The sequence below is a fragment of the Pleurodeles waltl genome, chromosome 5 (assembly GCF_031143425.1).
Source record: "Pleurodeles waltl isolate 20211129_DDA chromosome 5, aPleWal1.hap1.20221129, whole genome shotgun sequence".
Taxonomy (NCBI): domain Eukaryota; kingdom Metazoa; phylum Chordata; class Amphibia; order Caudata; family Salamandridae; genus Pleurodeles; species Pleurodeles waltl.
This window is the reverse complement of record NC_090444.1, coordinates 130,877,835-130,892,046: the sequence shown is the minus strand read 5'-3', so window position 1 is coordinate 130,892,046 and position 14,212 is coordinate 130,877,835. Positions and strand designations below refer to the sequence as shown.

At 41.6% G+C, this 14,212-nt stretch overlaps 1 protein-coding gene across 2 annotated transcripts in view; it reads left to right on the top strand.

The window, feature by feature from the left end:
• Window positions 1-14,212, top strand: part of CDC42BPA (CDC42 binding protein kinase alpha) — a 608,613-nt gene that overhangs the window by 403,883 nt on the left and 190,518 nt on the right. For both annotated transcript variants that reach the window (XM_069233802.1, XM_069233803.1), the window contains exons 13-14: window positions 1,683-1,925; window positions 9,001-9,111. In XM_069233802.1, the coding sequence (XP_069089903.1) occupies window positions 1,683-1,925; window positions 9,001-9,111 (354 nt within the window). The remainder of the gene's footprint in view (window positions 1-1,682; window positions 1,926-9,000; window positions 9,112-14,212) is intronic.

Genomic DNA, 14,212 nt, shown 5'->3' with positions numbered 1-14,212 from the left:
ACATTCAATTTAAGATGCTTTCCCCGTACAAAAGACCTTCTATTACATTGCAATTGAACTGGTTTCTTATGATCACATTACACATATCTTCCAGATGTTCCTTTAGACCAAGGAATGATGGAGAGGCAAATCATTTGGGGTCTTGGGCCCCTCATTCTTAATGATCACCCACTAGGTTTCCGCCAGACCTCCTTTTTTGCATCTTTTAAGAAAAAGCTTAAAACCCATTTGTTCTCTTAATGTCTCTCTCTTCCACCTTACCTAAGCTTTTGATATGTTTGTTCTTTTGGTTCTTGTGCCATGATGCTCTTGGGTGACCACTGACTTTACAAATAAATAAATGTTACATGCCTTGGAGGTATTTATGCCAATACATCAGTCAGTGATGTTTTTATGGCTTTGTGACAACAACCATCCCAGTCCTCCAAATGCAAACTTGAGAATAAATGATGTTTGACCTGTTAGTCTTGCATACATGTTCTGGCTAATATGTAGACTGTCCTTTGCTGTCTCCTTACCTTGTCTGCTCCAAACTATGTTTATCCTGTCCCCACAGGAAGTGGAAGATGTCAGGTATAATCAATAGGTAAAGAACGTTTAGTCACCTTTAAAGTCTCCGGTAATCCAAATTCACAGTGTTCATTCCATTCCCAAACCAAAGTTTTAACCCTCAACATAGCTGTCATATATTATTTCTGACCACCTTATATTTGTAACTGAGCAAAGAGGTGCTGCAGGGAAATACATTGGACTGATGTAGGATATGTGGGATGGCTACGCTGTGTATCTTCAGGTCACATCATTTTTAATGCCACCTCATAGTAGCAAAAGGTCACCATTAGTTAACATTTGAAAGGCTTATGAATACAAAAACAGAAGGCGGTGACATTTTTTCCTCAGCATATCACTTTATTCTGATTTCCCCTCTCCATCTTATCTCCAAGAGAGTAGTGATTGCAATGCAAAGTGAGCCTAAAAGGAACAAAAGCTCTTTATTGCTTGTGAGTGTGGCCATTCAGCAGAAAAGCCCATCAGAGTGCAGGAGCTCTTCCATCCTTCCCAGACATACACTCTGATCAAGCACTGCTCTTGTGTGATGTTGTGCTAGGTGGGGAGGGTAAGTGTCTTAAATACTCCTCCCAGCCTGACATCCTGATAGTCATTACCAAGAGGCAAATGTTGATGGAGATTGGCACTAGTGGGATGCTTGTTTGACATGCATGCCTGCTCTACAAACTCCTTTCTCTGTTGTGTAAAAGGATATTCTTCATGAGTCCATGGTGGGTTGGGCCAGTGGAAGGAAGGATTTCATTTGTTTCTGCTTAGTGGTTGGTCCCCGCTATGTTTTGTGCCATTACTGTATTTCTGAATCCCTGATGGAGAAAATGAAAACAATAAATTAATTACAACGCACATTTACAGAGCTTCAACATTTTGAGTACAATATTCAGGTGCAGTTTTTTTTTCTCCAAAAGATATCCCTGTGACACGTAGTGTTACTATTTTCTCCATTATAATCTTTACTTTCGAGATTTTAGCTATTGTAGCTTGTATTCTATTTTACCTCAAGAGTATCTTAAAGCAGTTTATTATTTAAGAATTGTAACCTGTTCTGGGGAAACATTACTGATACCTGTATCATTTTATTCTGATGTTTTTGTAATGTATGTTTTCTCATTCAGGAATTACTTGAGTCTAATGAGCGATTAAAATCTCAAACAAAAGAACTGAAAGACGCTCACAGTCAGCGTAAGTTGGCCATGCAAGAGTTCTCTGAGATGAATGAGCGGCTAACGGACTTGCGCTCGCAAAAGCAAAAATTTGTCCGGCAGCTTCGGGACAAGGAGGAGGAGATGGAAACTACAGTGCAAAAGGTGGAATCATTGAGGCAGGAATTACGCAGGACCGAACGTACCAAAAAGGAGGTAAGACAACATCTTTTAAAAATAATTTTCATGAAGTGATATAATATCAGGTGTTCAAGTGCTTGCACAGAATACTTTAGTAATTATACTGCAGAGGTTTAATGTTGGCTAGCCCTGAAAGGAGAGAGCCATTGATAATGTTTGGAAGTGTTTTAAGGTGGTATGGTGGATGGTGGGCTAATAATGTATAGAACAATGTTAAATTGTGGTTCTGTGAGTGTATTATGGTTTGTGTTCACCTGTGATGGGTGTTTGTTAATTGGTGCATGGGCATTTTATGGAAGGTGCATGATAGTATGTTAGGTAAGGGTGTATGAACAAGTAATTCTAATTGTAATTGCATTTATATAGCGCTTACTACCCTAGATGAGGTGTTGAAGCACTTTATAGCGAGTAGCACACTACTCCAGTACCCAAGGTTAGTGGGTAATCCAGTGGTATTGTTGGTTATTGGGATTAGTCATGGGCTCTCAAGGGGAAATCTCATGTCTGTGTGGTAGATTAAAAATAATGCCAGTTATTTGTGATCAATAGTGGAATTATGTGGTGTCAGGCAAATGGTTGGTGAGATAGGTAGGCTGGCGGGGGTTAGGTATTGTTGGGTTGTAAGGATAGCATTTTAAAGAAGGAGAGGTTGTGATCTATAAAATGGGTGAGAGCCATTTGCCATATTACAGTAGGAGAGATTAAGGCAGACAGGCATAAGGCTGAGAGCTGGTACGAATGGAGTGGGTCACTTTGAAGAAAGAAAGGAGAGGAATCTATCGGAAGTGAGCTAAGGTCATTTTTGCATGAAAAGTTTAAGGTGTATGGTGGGGGGAAAACTTTCTGACATAGCAAACAAACTGAGGGCGTAAGCTGTAGAAAGAAATTTTATATGTAATTGTCACTAAAGTTGCCATCCAGCGGATGCTCAACATTATACTGACTCATGGATTCAGGGTCTGCTTCATCAAGACGAACAATATACAAATACGATTACACTGTGAAACATTCTGAGAAAAACAGATGCACTACCACAAAGAGACAGCTCTTGAGGATGGTTTCTCCAAGACCTAGTGACTAACCATGCAAGGTTGAGCCCGGATGCTGCAGCACTGCAGACGGGCTGCCAGCACAACAGACATTATGGTTGAAGAAGGCTTTGTGGCTGGATTCCGCCTAGAAAAATGCGCCTTTCACGAATGGCGGCACAGCGCTTCCTAAGTGGACAGCTTACTGTGGGGCTCCAAGCATGGAGCTGTGAGCACTGTACTGTCAGACTTCCCCCAACCAGGTTAACATACAATCATATATTTGAAATTGTGAATCATGAAAATACCTAAAAAGTCTAAGAATAACAGATGTAAAATTATTTTCACTGAGCCAGAACATAGTATATCACTGATTCAACTAAAATTAGTGGACGTTAAAGTTAAGTTACTAGAACTAAAAACCATAAACAACTGAACCAGAAAACCCCAGCATACTGTTGATGTGGCTTCAACCAAAACCTCACTAATCATGGAAATAAGTCTATTTTTTTGGGCAACGCATTCTGATGTGAAGGAAAAAATTGCTTATTTTTGTTTAATGCGTGAGAACATCTGTAAAAGTAACTGCAAAATATATTTTTTACACTGGGCCTAGATTTTGCTATCACCAAACATAATGGTTGCTAGTTTACCATCCTCTGGAAGGATATGTGTGTGGCTGTCTCAGTGGAGTATATGTGTGCATGTACTGGTTGTTGTGTGGAGATATAATGTTTGATGTGTGGTTTCCATAATCTTGGAATATGGGTATGATAATTGGTGTTGACATATATCATTTGTAAATAGTGGCTGTATGATAATCAATGTGTTGCCAAATAATGTTGGCTTTGTGTATGATGGTAGATTTGTGGGGATTTTATGGTGCGTGTAAAGGTATGTTGGTTAGGCAGGTATGTATGTATGACCATGGCCATGAGGTTGTGTCATTGAGGGATGTTTGTGCTTATATTAGTAGAAATATATAATGATTGAGCAGCTATATGATTGCTATTTCGTTATAGACACTAGATGATGCATGTGTATGAATGAGTGATGGTTGGTGGGTTGGCAATTGATTGTGGCTCTGTGTGTTCATGTCTGCTCATTTCATAGCATGTGTATGAATGCATGTTGGGTGGGCATAAAGTTGTCTAATCAGGCGTTTGCGGTTGTATAATGGTGTTCCTGCGCACATAAAAAGGTTGTTTTGTCTTTTCATATATAGTGATGTGAAAATGGCCAAAAAATGCTTGGTGAATTGCTGTATGTGGATGTAGCATGGTGGGTTGTTATATTGTGGTGTATTCTTTTATATATGGTGTTAATTGTGTAGATATATGATTGTGGTTTTGTTACCTTATAATGTAGCTATGGATAGTGTGTATTGCGTAGTGTATGCTGAGAGTGAAAGTTAAGGTAGATGCAGTATAGAAAGTTGAAGATAGTAACTTCACTTGTGAAGTTTGTGGCTCATGCGTTCTATTGGTAAAGTGATTGTTAACATATTAGTCACTCACCTTTCAACTTTAATTTGTATTTTAATGTTGTTTTTAAAAACGGAGTCACAAACTTGAAAGAAATTTAAGTGTTAATGGTTGAATGGACTTACTGTGTTTACAAGAAGTTAGCTTTTTTTAACCTTAATGTTTGTGATTGAGTAATGCATTCAAAATTGAATACTAAGTGTTTATTATTATGTTTTAAAACTACAAACGTCTACCATTCTTGTAGTATTTTTATATAGTATTCTGCCATACCCGTTGAAAGCAAAAACACAAAATGATTTGTTTCATGTGCATAGTAAACCCGTGCTAAATTATATTCTTTTAAGGGAGTATTTTTGTTTATATATATATATTTTTAAAATGTTTGCTAAATGTAATTTTTTTGCTGCAACACCTAATTCCTATTGTTATTGCTGTTAACAGATCATATTCACAAATCCAAAAGTGATGTAACAGATCACGTGTAGAAATGACATCAGTGAACAACCCTTCTCTTATTGAACTTGTGGGTGGTCTGTTAATATGAGCTACGTGGGAGTGTTTACAATATGCACTATCTTTGGGATAGTACCTGTGAGGATGGCTTGATACTGCTCTTGAAGCCTTTAAAATGGGGTGTACTGGGGAAAGCAGTATGTTCATGGACATCACTTGGCAGTAGATTTGGTTTGTCATGGTATTGAGGTTCAGGGTGTGAGATACGAGATGCAAAGCATTTTGGGATATGGACAGTCATCGCTATCCTGACACAGTTATTTTATATGTAGGTAGACATTATATGTGACATAGCCTGGGTCGCGCCTTTATTGTATAATGAATGGAGACTTTGCTTTCATACCCCAACACCCCCTTTATTTTTTCATGAATAATACTGCAGCAGGTTGTTCACAGCTAAGTAAAACAGGGAAACAGAGTGTGCCTCTCAGATTGTGAACCGTGTTATGGGGCATACTTTGTAGATTACCATTTGAATATGACAGTCCATCTCTGTTGCACAAAGATGGTGTCCGTCTTCCTGAACATGGTTGTGCCATCTTTATGTTTAATCTGCAAGGTGCAGTGAGACAAGCTGTATAGTCACTTCAAAAAACACATATGAATGCAATCAAATTGCTCTTTCAGAGCTACTCTTTTTAAAAAAATCTTTATTAATTGTGTAAACTAGTTGTCTTTAATGGTTTCAGAAGTTCACAAACATTTTGTCTGTGTTTGCAAACTCTGCAATACATTTTAAAAAGGAAATATAAGTAAACATTGTTTCACCTATATTTGGCAGCCCAAGTCAAGGCCTAGAAAGAAAACAGAGATGAAGTATTTTGTGCAGTTAAGGACTGTACATAGAATTATAAAATATTGAAGGCTTTTTTAGTAAACTGCTGTTTTAGATATTCAGTACTATGTACCTCTATGGCGAAATGCCATTAATTGCCGCTTTGAGTAAATTTTACTGCCACAACTGTCACTGTGAAGAGTATGAGAGCGCTGTTAACTTGCGAATACTGTAAGATTGCAACACGTATTCTACATTCAAAGGCACCACACCAGAGTCTGTTATGTCATCAAGCACACACAATTCTGCTTATTCTTCTGTGAGATGAATGCAGGTTTTGCATGAGAGGCTTTCAAAATAAGACTTTCTCACATGTTGTCTTGTTGTGGTATCCAAATGGTATCAACAGTTGAGTTGATGACATTTTAGAGCATCACCAAATTCACAACATCAAAACTACTTTAGCAGATTTTTGTTCTGCACCATTTAAAATGTGAAACAAATCCAAGACCTACTCACAGGTAATCTCGAGCATAGCGGCGCCCTTCGTAATACTTCAGTGTTACCCAATTCTATGGTCTTTCTTGTACACTTTCACCAGATGGTGCTATAGTGCAATTGCCAAGTTAAAACCAAATGAGTGAGTGACAACTTCCCTATTGTCACACGAAATTCTGACTATTGAGTAATCTGTTCAGCACAGCTCCAAAGTGTAAAGTTTTGTAGCTTTTTAATGCTTTTGTACCAATAAGGTTATTGAATTAATTTGCAGTTTTCCATGGTTTGTTATTATGTCACTAAAGGGAGAAAGGCAAGCACTTGGAAATTTCTGTGATTTGTTACCCATGCTAGAAGATGGCGAAATGCAGTCTAAATTAGTTGTTACAGATGCACGTTCATATACTACATGTAAAGTACTCCTTTGTCGTTTTTTGCAATCTTGCCATTATAAGATCATTTTTCCATAAAGTTTAGTTAGTGATTTTTAGCTTCACTGAATTGCAAATATTATTTCAAAACTGCCTAAATTAATTCCTTGCTTAGTCTGCAGTTTGTGCTTGACACATCTCAAAACAAGTTGTTGAATCTTTGTTTACCTGTTTTCACAAGCTGATCAGGTATTAAGATTCCACAACGTCTTTTGGGTTATATCATTTTTTTTATGTACTTCTTTTATAAATGTATGTTGTATAAGGTATGCCATTGTACTCACAAATGCAAACATTTGTAAGTAGCAATTTACTTGACTCTTTTTGTTTCCAGTTTTGTTAAAGTGTCAGTAGAATGCAATTTTCCTTTGTCTTTACTTTTGTAATATTTAGCAGAGCTATTTAAAAACACTTGCCTCTGACTCATTAAACTTAACATTAAAATGAAGGAGGAAGAACTGCAACTTGCTGGTTCGGCACTGCATTTGAACTGCAAAGGTATATTGCTGATTTTCTAGTGCGTTGCACAATGCCTGAGCTATCTGTACATGTAAATGCAGGAAATGCCAGTGGTGAGAACGTTGTACCCAACAATCCTGTGGCTGTGTAAAAAAGGTAAAGCTTACAACACATGAAGCTGAAGGTGCTACTGACAGTGATGAAATGTATGTTTTGGAACTACCAGCACCACCTCCACGAAGAGGCCCACGCTCATTCTGGGTATGGCCACATGTAAACGTGTACAGCAACTGGTGGAGTACATGACTTGTTATATTTGTGGTCATGTGTTAAAATGTGGTGACATGTCTAAATACTATTTGGACGTAGCAAGAATTCTGTGGCATATTCTTTTGCAGCATTAGGAGTCTATAATCCTCAGCGTGCTGCAGTGGATTCAGCGTTGATGGTCAGGTCAGTTTTAACCAATCTCACCCAACTAAAGGGTCCTCTTGGGCCTCCCTCACAGCCCTCAACGTAAGAGGTATTTGCCGGATGCAGAGTAGGCACTTTTCATATTCACTCCTTCTGCAGAGAGCACCCAATAATGCCCTGCAAGGGGTTTTCGTGCATATTTTCAGTTCCCTGCAGGGCTCCAGGAAGGGAAGGGCACCACAAAACATTTTCTTAATGTTGTTGAGGGGCTGCAGGTAGAACAGTAGCCCTCTAGGAACATTAAAACACCTCACTGTACGTCTCCTGGTCATTGAATGTATGACCCCAGGAGAGCTCACCATTATTTACAAAGCATTCCAACTGGAGCTATATGCTCTTCAGCTGGAGTGCAAGGACCCCTTGTGCTTGGTCCTTTGGCTCATCTTGTGGCCTAAAGAGTAAAGAAAGACTCTAACACGTGTTCAAGAGTTTGAATAAAATACTCTACTTAAAGATTTTTATGACAATTATTGTTAATACGCATTGATATGTGTGTAATCATAAAAGCAATATTGAATTATGTTTATTGATTAATTATTGTGCTAATTTTTTGTAAAAGCTAATAGGTCTGTTTTATATTTGGTGCTGTGTAGTCACCTGATAAAGCTAATAGGCCTGCCATGCATTACATGTACCCTCACAAATTACATTGCTCATAACATGTTCAGTGACTGCATTGATAATATCCCTAATAAGATTTGGAATTACATCATTGATAACAACACTGTGCCTGGCAAGAGTGCGAGTTGTAGTTATTTTAGGGCACGAGTTACAGTTACCTTGAGTTGACTGTAACTAGTGAATTTTGGTGGTTTGATTAGCTTAAAAAGTTATGTTTTAAATAACATTTTTACCCTACCATGAAATCCTTTTAACCTTTTGTTTTTTCAGTGAATATCTATATAAATTAGTTTATATGTAGGGGTTGAAAGGCAGGCCTTAAGGTACCTACTTTGAAATCAGTACAGGGCATACTGCATCTGATAATCATCACAATAACATCTAAACTGTACCTAGAAATAGATCCCACTATGGCAAGAGACAGTGAGTGCTGACTGCATGAAAATGGACTACTTTAAATTTGTTTTGTGATAATAGATGTATGGTCCACACCTCAAACACCAGTTCTCTTTCACAACTTTTGCCATACCTGCTTATAACCAAAAAACACATGGAACTGTTTCTGTCTAAATATTAGGAATGGTAAATAATAACTGATTGAACATAAAAAAGGTTCTGGTTTAGTGAGAGCCAGGGCCTCAGCCTTATTTACTCACCTGAGCCCATGGTAGATTGTGCCTCTGAGCCATCAGATGTCCTCAAATAAGGTTTACTTTTCCTTACTAAAACTTATATTGTTGTTTTTATAATGCACCAAATTCAAACCTGAGACTATATATGTGTTTCTCTTCTGAATCTTTAAAGCTGGAAGCACAAGCAGAAGCTGCCACAGCAGAAGCATCAAAGGAGAGGAAACTGCGGGAACGGAGTGAGCACTACTCAAAGCAGCTGGAGAGCGAGATGGAAGGGCTGAAGGTGAGAGTTGATACATGTCCTGATAACCTTAGTACAGGCTGTGAGAGGACCAGTGCTTAATTTGTAAATACAAAGGTGCCGGTGCCCAAAGCCCTCCTCTTAAACATGCGGCTGCTGCAATTAAATGTGTGAACACGGAATACTGAGGCAGCGTAATCCTGAAGCCAACTCAGGCGTCTTCAATCCATATAAAGTCACTCCCTGCCCCTTCAGCTCACTCCAGCAGCTTTCTACTTTCTCCCTTTGTGGCGCTTTTTCGTTTTTCCCTTTTTCCGTCTTTCCCAGATGTGTCTTTTGCTCGCAGCAAATGCTTGAGGCAGAAGAATAAGCCCCGGCCCTCAAAAATAAGTGCTCAGCACCAGAAACAACAAGCACAAATTAAGCACTGGAGAGGACTACTTTTTGAGCTGTGTTTGGTGAATGAACCGGTGATCCTCTAAAAAGGGAACATGATTCGCTCAAAAGAGGAAATGAGGAGTATCAGTGACATCAATTCATAAAGCCATTTGTGTACGAGCGAGCAACTGACTTAATTGACAAGTGTAATGTTCTGAGGTGGAGGGGGCTTGCAAGTTTGGGGCATCCACAAACTTTCCTAACACAAATTCCCAATTTGGATACAGAGATTTACTCCTGTCAAGGGCAGAACTAAATCATTATTCGGAGGTGGTAAAGGAAACCTTCTTAGGACTATTAAAACATCACACTATAAGACTTCTTCAGTGTTTATTTTACCATCTAGAAATAATTAAGCTTAGGTGAACGCTACTTTAGGGAGCTCAAGTTGCTTTTGCATACTTTATAAGTTCACCTGCGCTCTAAATATTCCCCCATGTTATGTCTTCATATAAAAACTCACCTGCCCTTTTCTGCGGTCATTTGACCATATTTTTACCCATGCTTCCTTGCAGGCAATTGTCCCTTTTGTACCTGCCCTCTTCAGATTCTTTCCTTAAATGATAGAGAAAGAGAGTCCTGCGAGCACTGTGCTCTTATCATATGGTTTTTGGATCTGAAAGTTCTCCTGACAGTTTTTTTGTCGATTTGCATTGCAAATGCGTCCTGTACAAAGCTGAATGTATTTCACAGCAGTGTAACCTACAAAAATGAAGGCATGGTTATAAATGTGTGCCCATCTTGTCCAGAGGAAATTGTTGATTGGTTATAGAATAATGATGACATTGATGAATGTGGATTAGTGTGGCACCTGCAAGCCCTTTTCTGTTAGGTCATGAAAAGAAAACGCCATGAGTGTAATGTGCTCTTAATTGGAGCCGATCCCGATCTAGATCCCAAGCCTTGCTAGAGATGGGATACTGAGTTTTCCAGGCAAAATAGCCCCTCTAGTCCCATCACCTGTCAGAGGTCAACTAGCTTCTCCCTGGAGCATTAAGTACTATTCTGGCTCCAGAGGTCCTTCTTCCCCTCTGATTAATGCAATGCTGTCACTGCTCTCTCTGAAACGTTTACTGTAGCATCTTGGGAATCAAAAACCTGATGGGCCGAGACTGTTGATGCTGACTGCGACGTTGACTTCTAGTGGTGAACCTGGCATCTCTTTGGAAACTGACTATGTTAAAGCACTTGCATTGGCAATATTGACTTCAAAATTGATGATGAAGTTGTGCCAGACAACAGAGATGATGCTGAGAGATGTAAAAAACAGACATATAGCCCAAGGAGGAGAAGTAGAAAAATGAGACAGCCGCACAGAAAGAGGGAGGATGCTCGAGAGTCATTGGTTGGTGGGAGACTCAGATTCACGAGGAACACTGGATGTCAAAGAGGAATAATTGGACCCTGGAACTGATCCTCAAGGAACAAAAGGTAAGGTCCCTGGCAGTGAGCCTGAACAGGATCAGAGTCGACCATTTCTGAGGCTTGTCGCTCTTGGAAATACCCTGACAACCCCTTATAGAAGAGTTATGGGAACCAGAAGTATAGGAGTAACATGTCCCACCCCTAGTTGATGATACAGAGGAGGTAGACTGTTATGAATGCCTAAGACCAAAGCAGACCGTGAACCATGCAATCAGTATGTTTCAAGCAACTACTTTCCCATCCATTTAACTGAGGCCTCTTCATTGTCCTACTTGTCCATAACAGGAATGGTTTCTTCTGAATGTTTTCTCAATTTGGCCCGGATGTGCTAATAGGGGATGAGAAGCAGGGGTTCCCCTTCGCTCTGGAACATGAACTGGAGACTTTGTTTTTGTTGCCACTTATGCACCTTTGTTATCTCTGCTGTGATTCAAGACTTTATGGTGGCTGCAGCTGCCCTCAGACTTTTTGTGACCCTCAAAGTGGAGAGTATGAACATGGAATGCATGGGGAGGAAACTCTCTGAAATGTCATCTCTCACCATAAGTGCAGCCACTACAGTGATGCTCTTCACTATATATATCTTATAGAGACGTCAAGCTGCAGATTCCTTACCTTTGAATTCTCCCAAGGCGTCAGATTGGATCCAGAAGATTTTCACGAGCAGTACCCTTGTGCGCCGTGAGGTGGCATCAATTGGCTCTGTCATCTGCATCGTCCATGCTGGAAATGACTTTGTAGTTCCTATACAGGCACCAACCAGGCAGGCTGAAGTCAGTTCTGTTTTTTGCCCTCCAGCTAGTGCTAATCTGAAGAGAGCTACCCCTCAGCTGTTGTTTGACTGGTCTTTTTTTGGCTTTTGTCAAACTCTTTTTCAAGAATTTCTCTTGGTGTGTTGAGGGATGTCTTGTAGGAAGACATGTTTTAAGCCCTGTGGTTCCTCTCATCGGACGATGTCTGTGATCCGCACCTTGTGTATGCTTGTTTCGGGAGCACAATCACAATCCAAAGTCACGCTCCAAGTGGCGTGCCATGCATCCAAAGTCTTTAAGGGAGCAGTCCCTAAAGCTGATGATGGCCCGACATGCGACTACACGCATGTCCAGGTTTCGGTTGAGAGGAAGGTCCCAGGAGCGGTCGCGAAGTCCAGAGTTATCACCGTCCCACTCAAAGTCCTTGGGGCGATCAGGTAAGTCGAGGCAAAAGGTAAGAAGTCAAAGCTCTCTTTGACTTCTCCTCCTCATCCATTGGCCGATGCATTGACAGAGCATTCTCATTCTAGGCCTCGTTCTTCGGAACCTGCGCATGGGGCGACTCCCTGAAATTCCAGTAATCGGAGTGACCCCTGCCCAAATCAAAGAGATTTATGAGACCCTGCACATAATTTTTTGGTCTGATCATGCTGGAGGGCCTTCGGGCCATGTGGGGTGAGAGGGGGCCCCATTGGCTTCCATGCCTGCGGCTTCAGCCTCTGTGCCTGTAATCTCCCAGGGATCCAGTCATGGATCCGGACTGGTCATACCACCTTGACCTTCCCTGGTTCCAGTCCCAATGCTGATGCTCCCAGTGTCCACCAGAGGTGTCATCCCCATTGTCATCCCCGACTCAGACACAGAACCGGATGGGTGTCACAGGAAGCCGACTCCGGCAGGAGCTTTACCTCCACTTTCTGATCATGAGCCCTAGTTCACTAGGCTAGGCCTCAGGGAAGAATGAGAGGGGTTGTGAACCCTTTAAAATACCAGCCATACAAAGGAGAAATGGACTGGTCTGAGGACTTGGGTGAAGCCAGCAGACTGGACACATCTCCAGATACTGGCATGTTTTCTCCCCCTGCAGTGGCTCCAGACAAGGGAGTTTCTTATGCTTTGGTGGTGAGGAGGGTGGCTGAATTACTGGACCTTCAGCTGCCCTCAGTGGCTGTCATGACTAATATCTTGACAGAGGTACTGCAACTGGGAGCTTCCACCTCAGAACTCCTGGTCAGATTAAATGATGCCCTCGCTGACGTCCTTCTGGGCACCTGGTCCAAACCCAGCACAGGGGCTCCTGTGCATAGGACGGTTGCCCACCACCATCACCACACACCTGGGGTCCCACGTTTCCTAATGCTACACCCCACCCCTGAGAGCTTGGTGGTCCAAGCCTCTACTTCCCAGGGAGAGCTGCCTACCGCTACCCTAGATAGGGAATCCAAAATGTTGGATTCATTTGGGAAGAAGATGTTTTCTTCTGCCAGCCCTGCATTGCAGTCAGTGAACACCGCATGCCTTTTGGTCCGTTATAACGACACGCTGTGTGATATGGTTGTGCAAGTGCAGCCACCGGTCCAGGAGGTGGCCTTGGCTCTACTCTCTCAGGATATTGCAGATTGGAGAGACACAGGGAAATTCAAGATCCGTTGCAGACTGAACACGATTGACTTGCAAGGTAGAGGGATTTCTACGATGGAGGCCCTGAAGCGCCACGCCTGGCTGAGGATGACTGGCTTTTTAGGGGATGTCCAAGCTTCTCTGATGGATATGTCCTTTGATGGTTCCCATCTTTTCAGGGATAAGGCAGACTCATGCTTAAGCGCTTTAAAGGTTCTTGTGCTACTACCAGGTTCTTGGGCTTCGCAGCAGCCCCCTGTCCCCCTGAGTCTGCCTTTTGCAGCTATGGAAGGGGTTACCAACCATGCCAATTCCCATCCAGCCACCGTGCTGCATCCGCTGCCTAGCTTCTACATGGCCGAGAGACCCACCGCTGTTGTGGGTCAGGTGACCAGCGGTGTGGTTGCTTCACCTCCCTACTCTGCCTTTCCCCACTGAGGACCAGTTGGCAGCAGGTTTAGCCATCACCTACCCCACTGGCAATCCATTACTTCATATAACAAGGTTAAATACAGATAGCCCAAAGGGGCTACTCCTCCCCTTCCAGACTACCCCTCTATCCCTACTACCATCTTATGACCGAATAACAGAGAATCATTTGTCCCTTCTCCACAAGTAAGTTGCAGCTGTCTTGGCCAAGGGAGCCATAAAGAGGGTTCCAGTGCCAGAAGTAGGCTGTGGTTGCTATTCCTGCTACTTTCTGGTCCCCAAAAAAGGGCAAGGGTCTTTGCTCTATCCTAGATCTACAAGTCATCGATCTCTTCATCAAAAAGGGGAAGTGCAAGCTGCTCACGTTGGCTCAGGTCCTGGACCCAGGAGACTGGATGGTAGCGTTGGTCTTGCAGAACACTTATTTTCACATCGCCGTCCTTCCTTCCCACAGATATTACTTGCGGTTCACTGTGGGA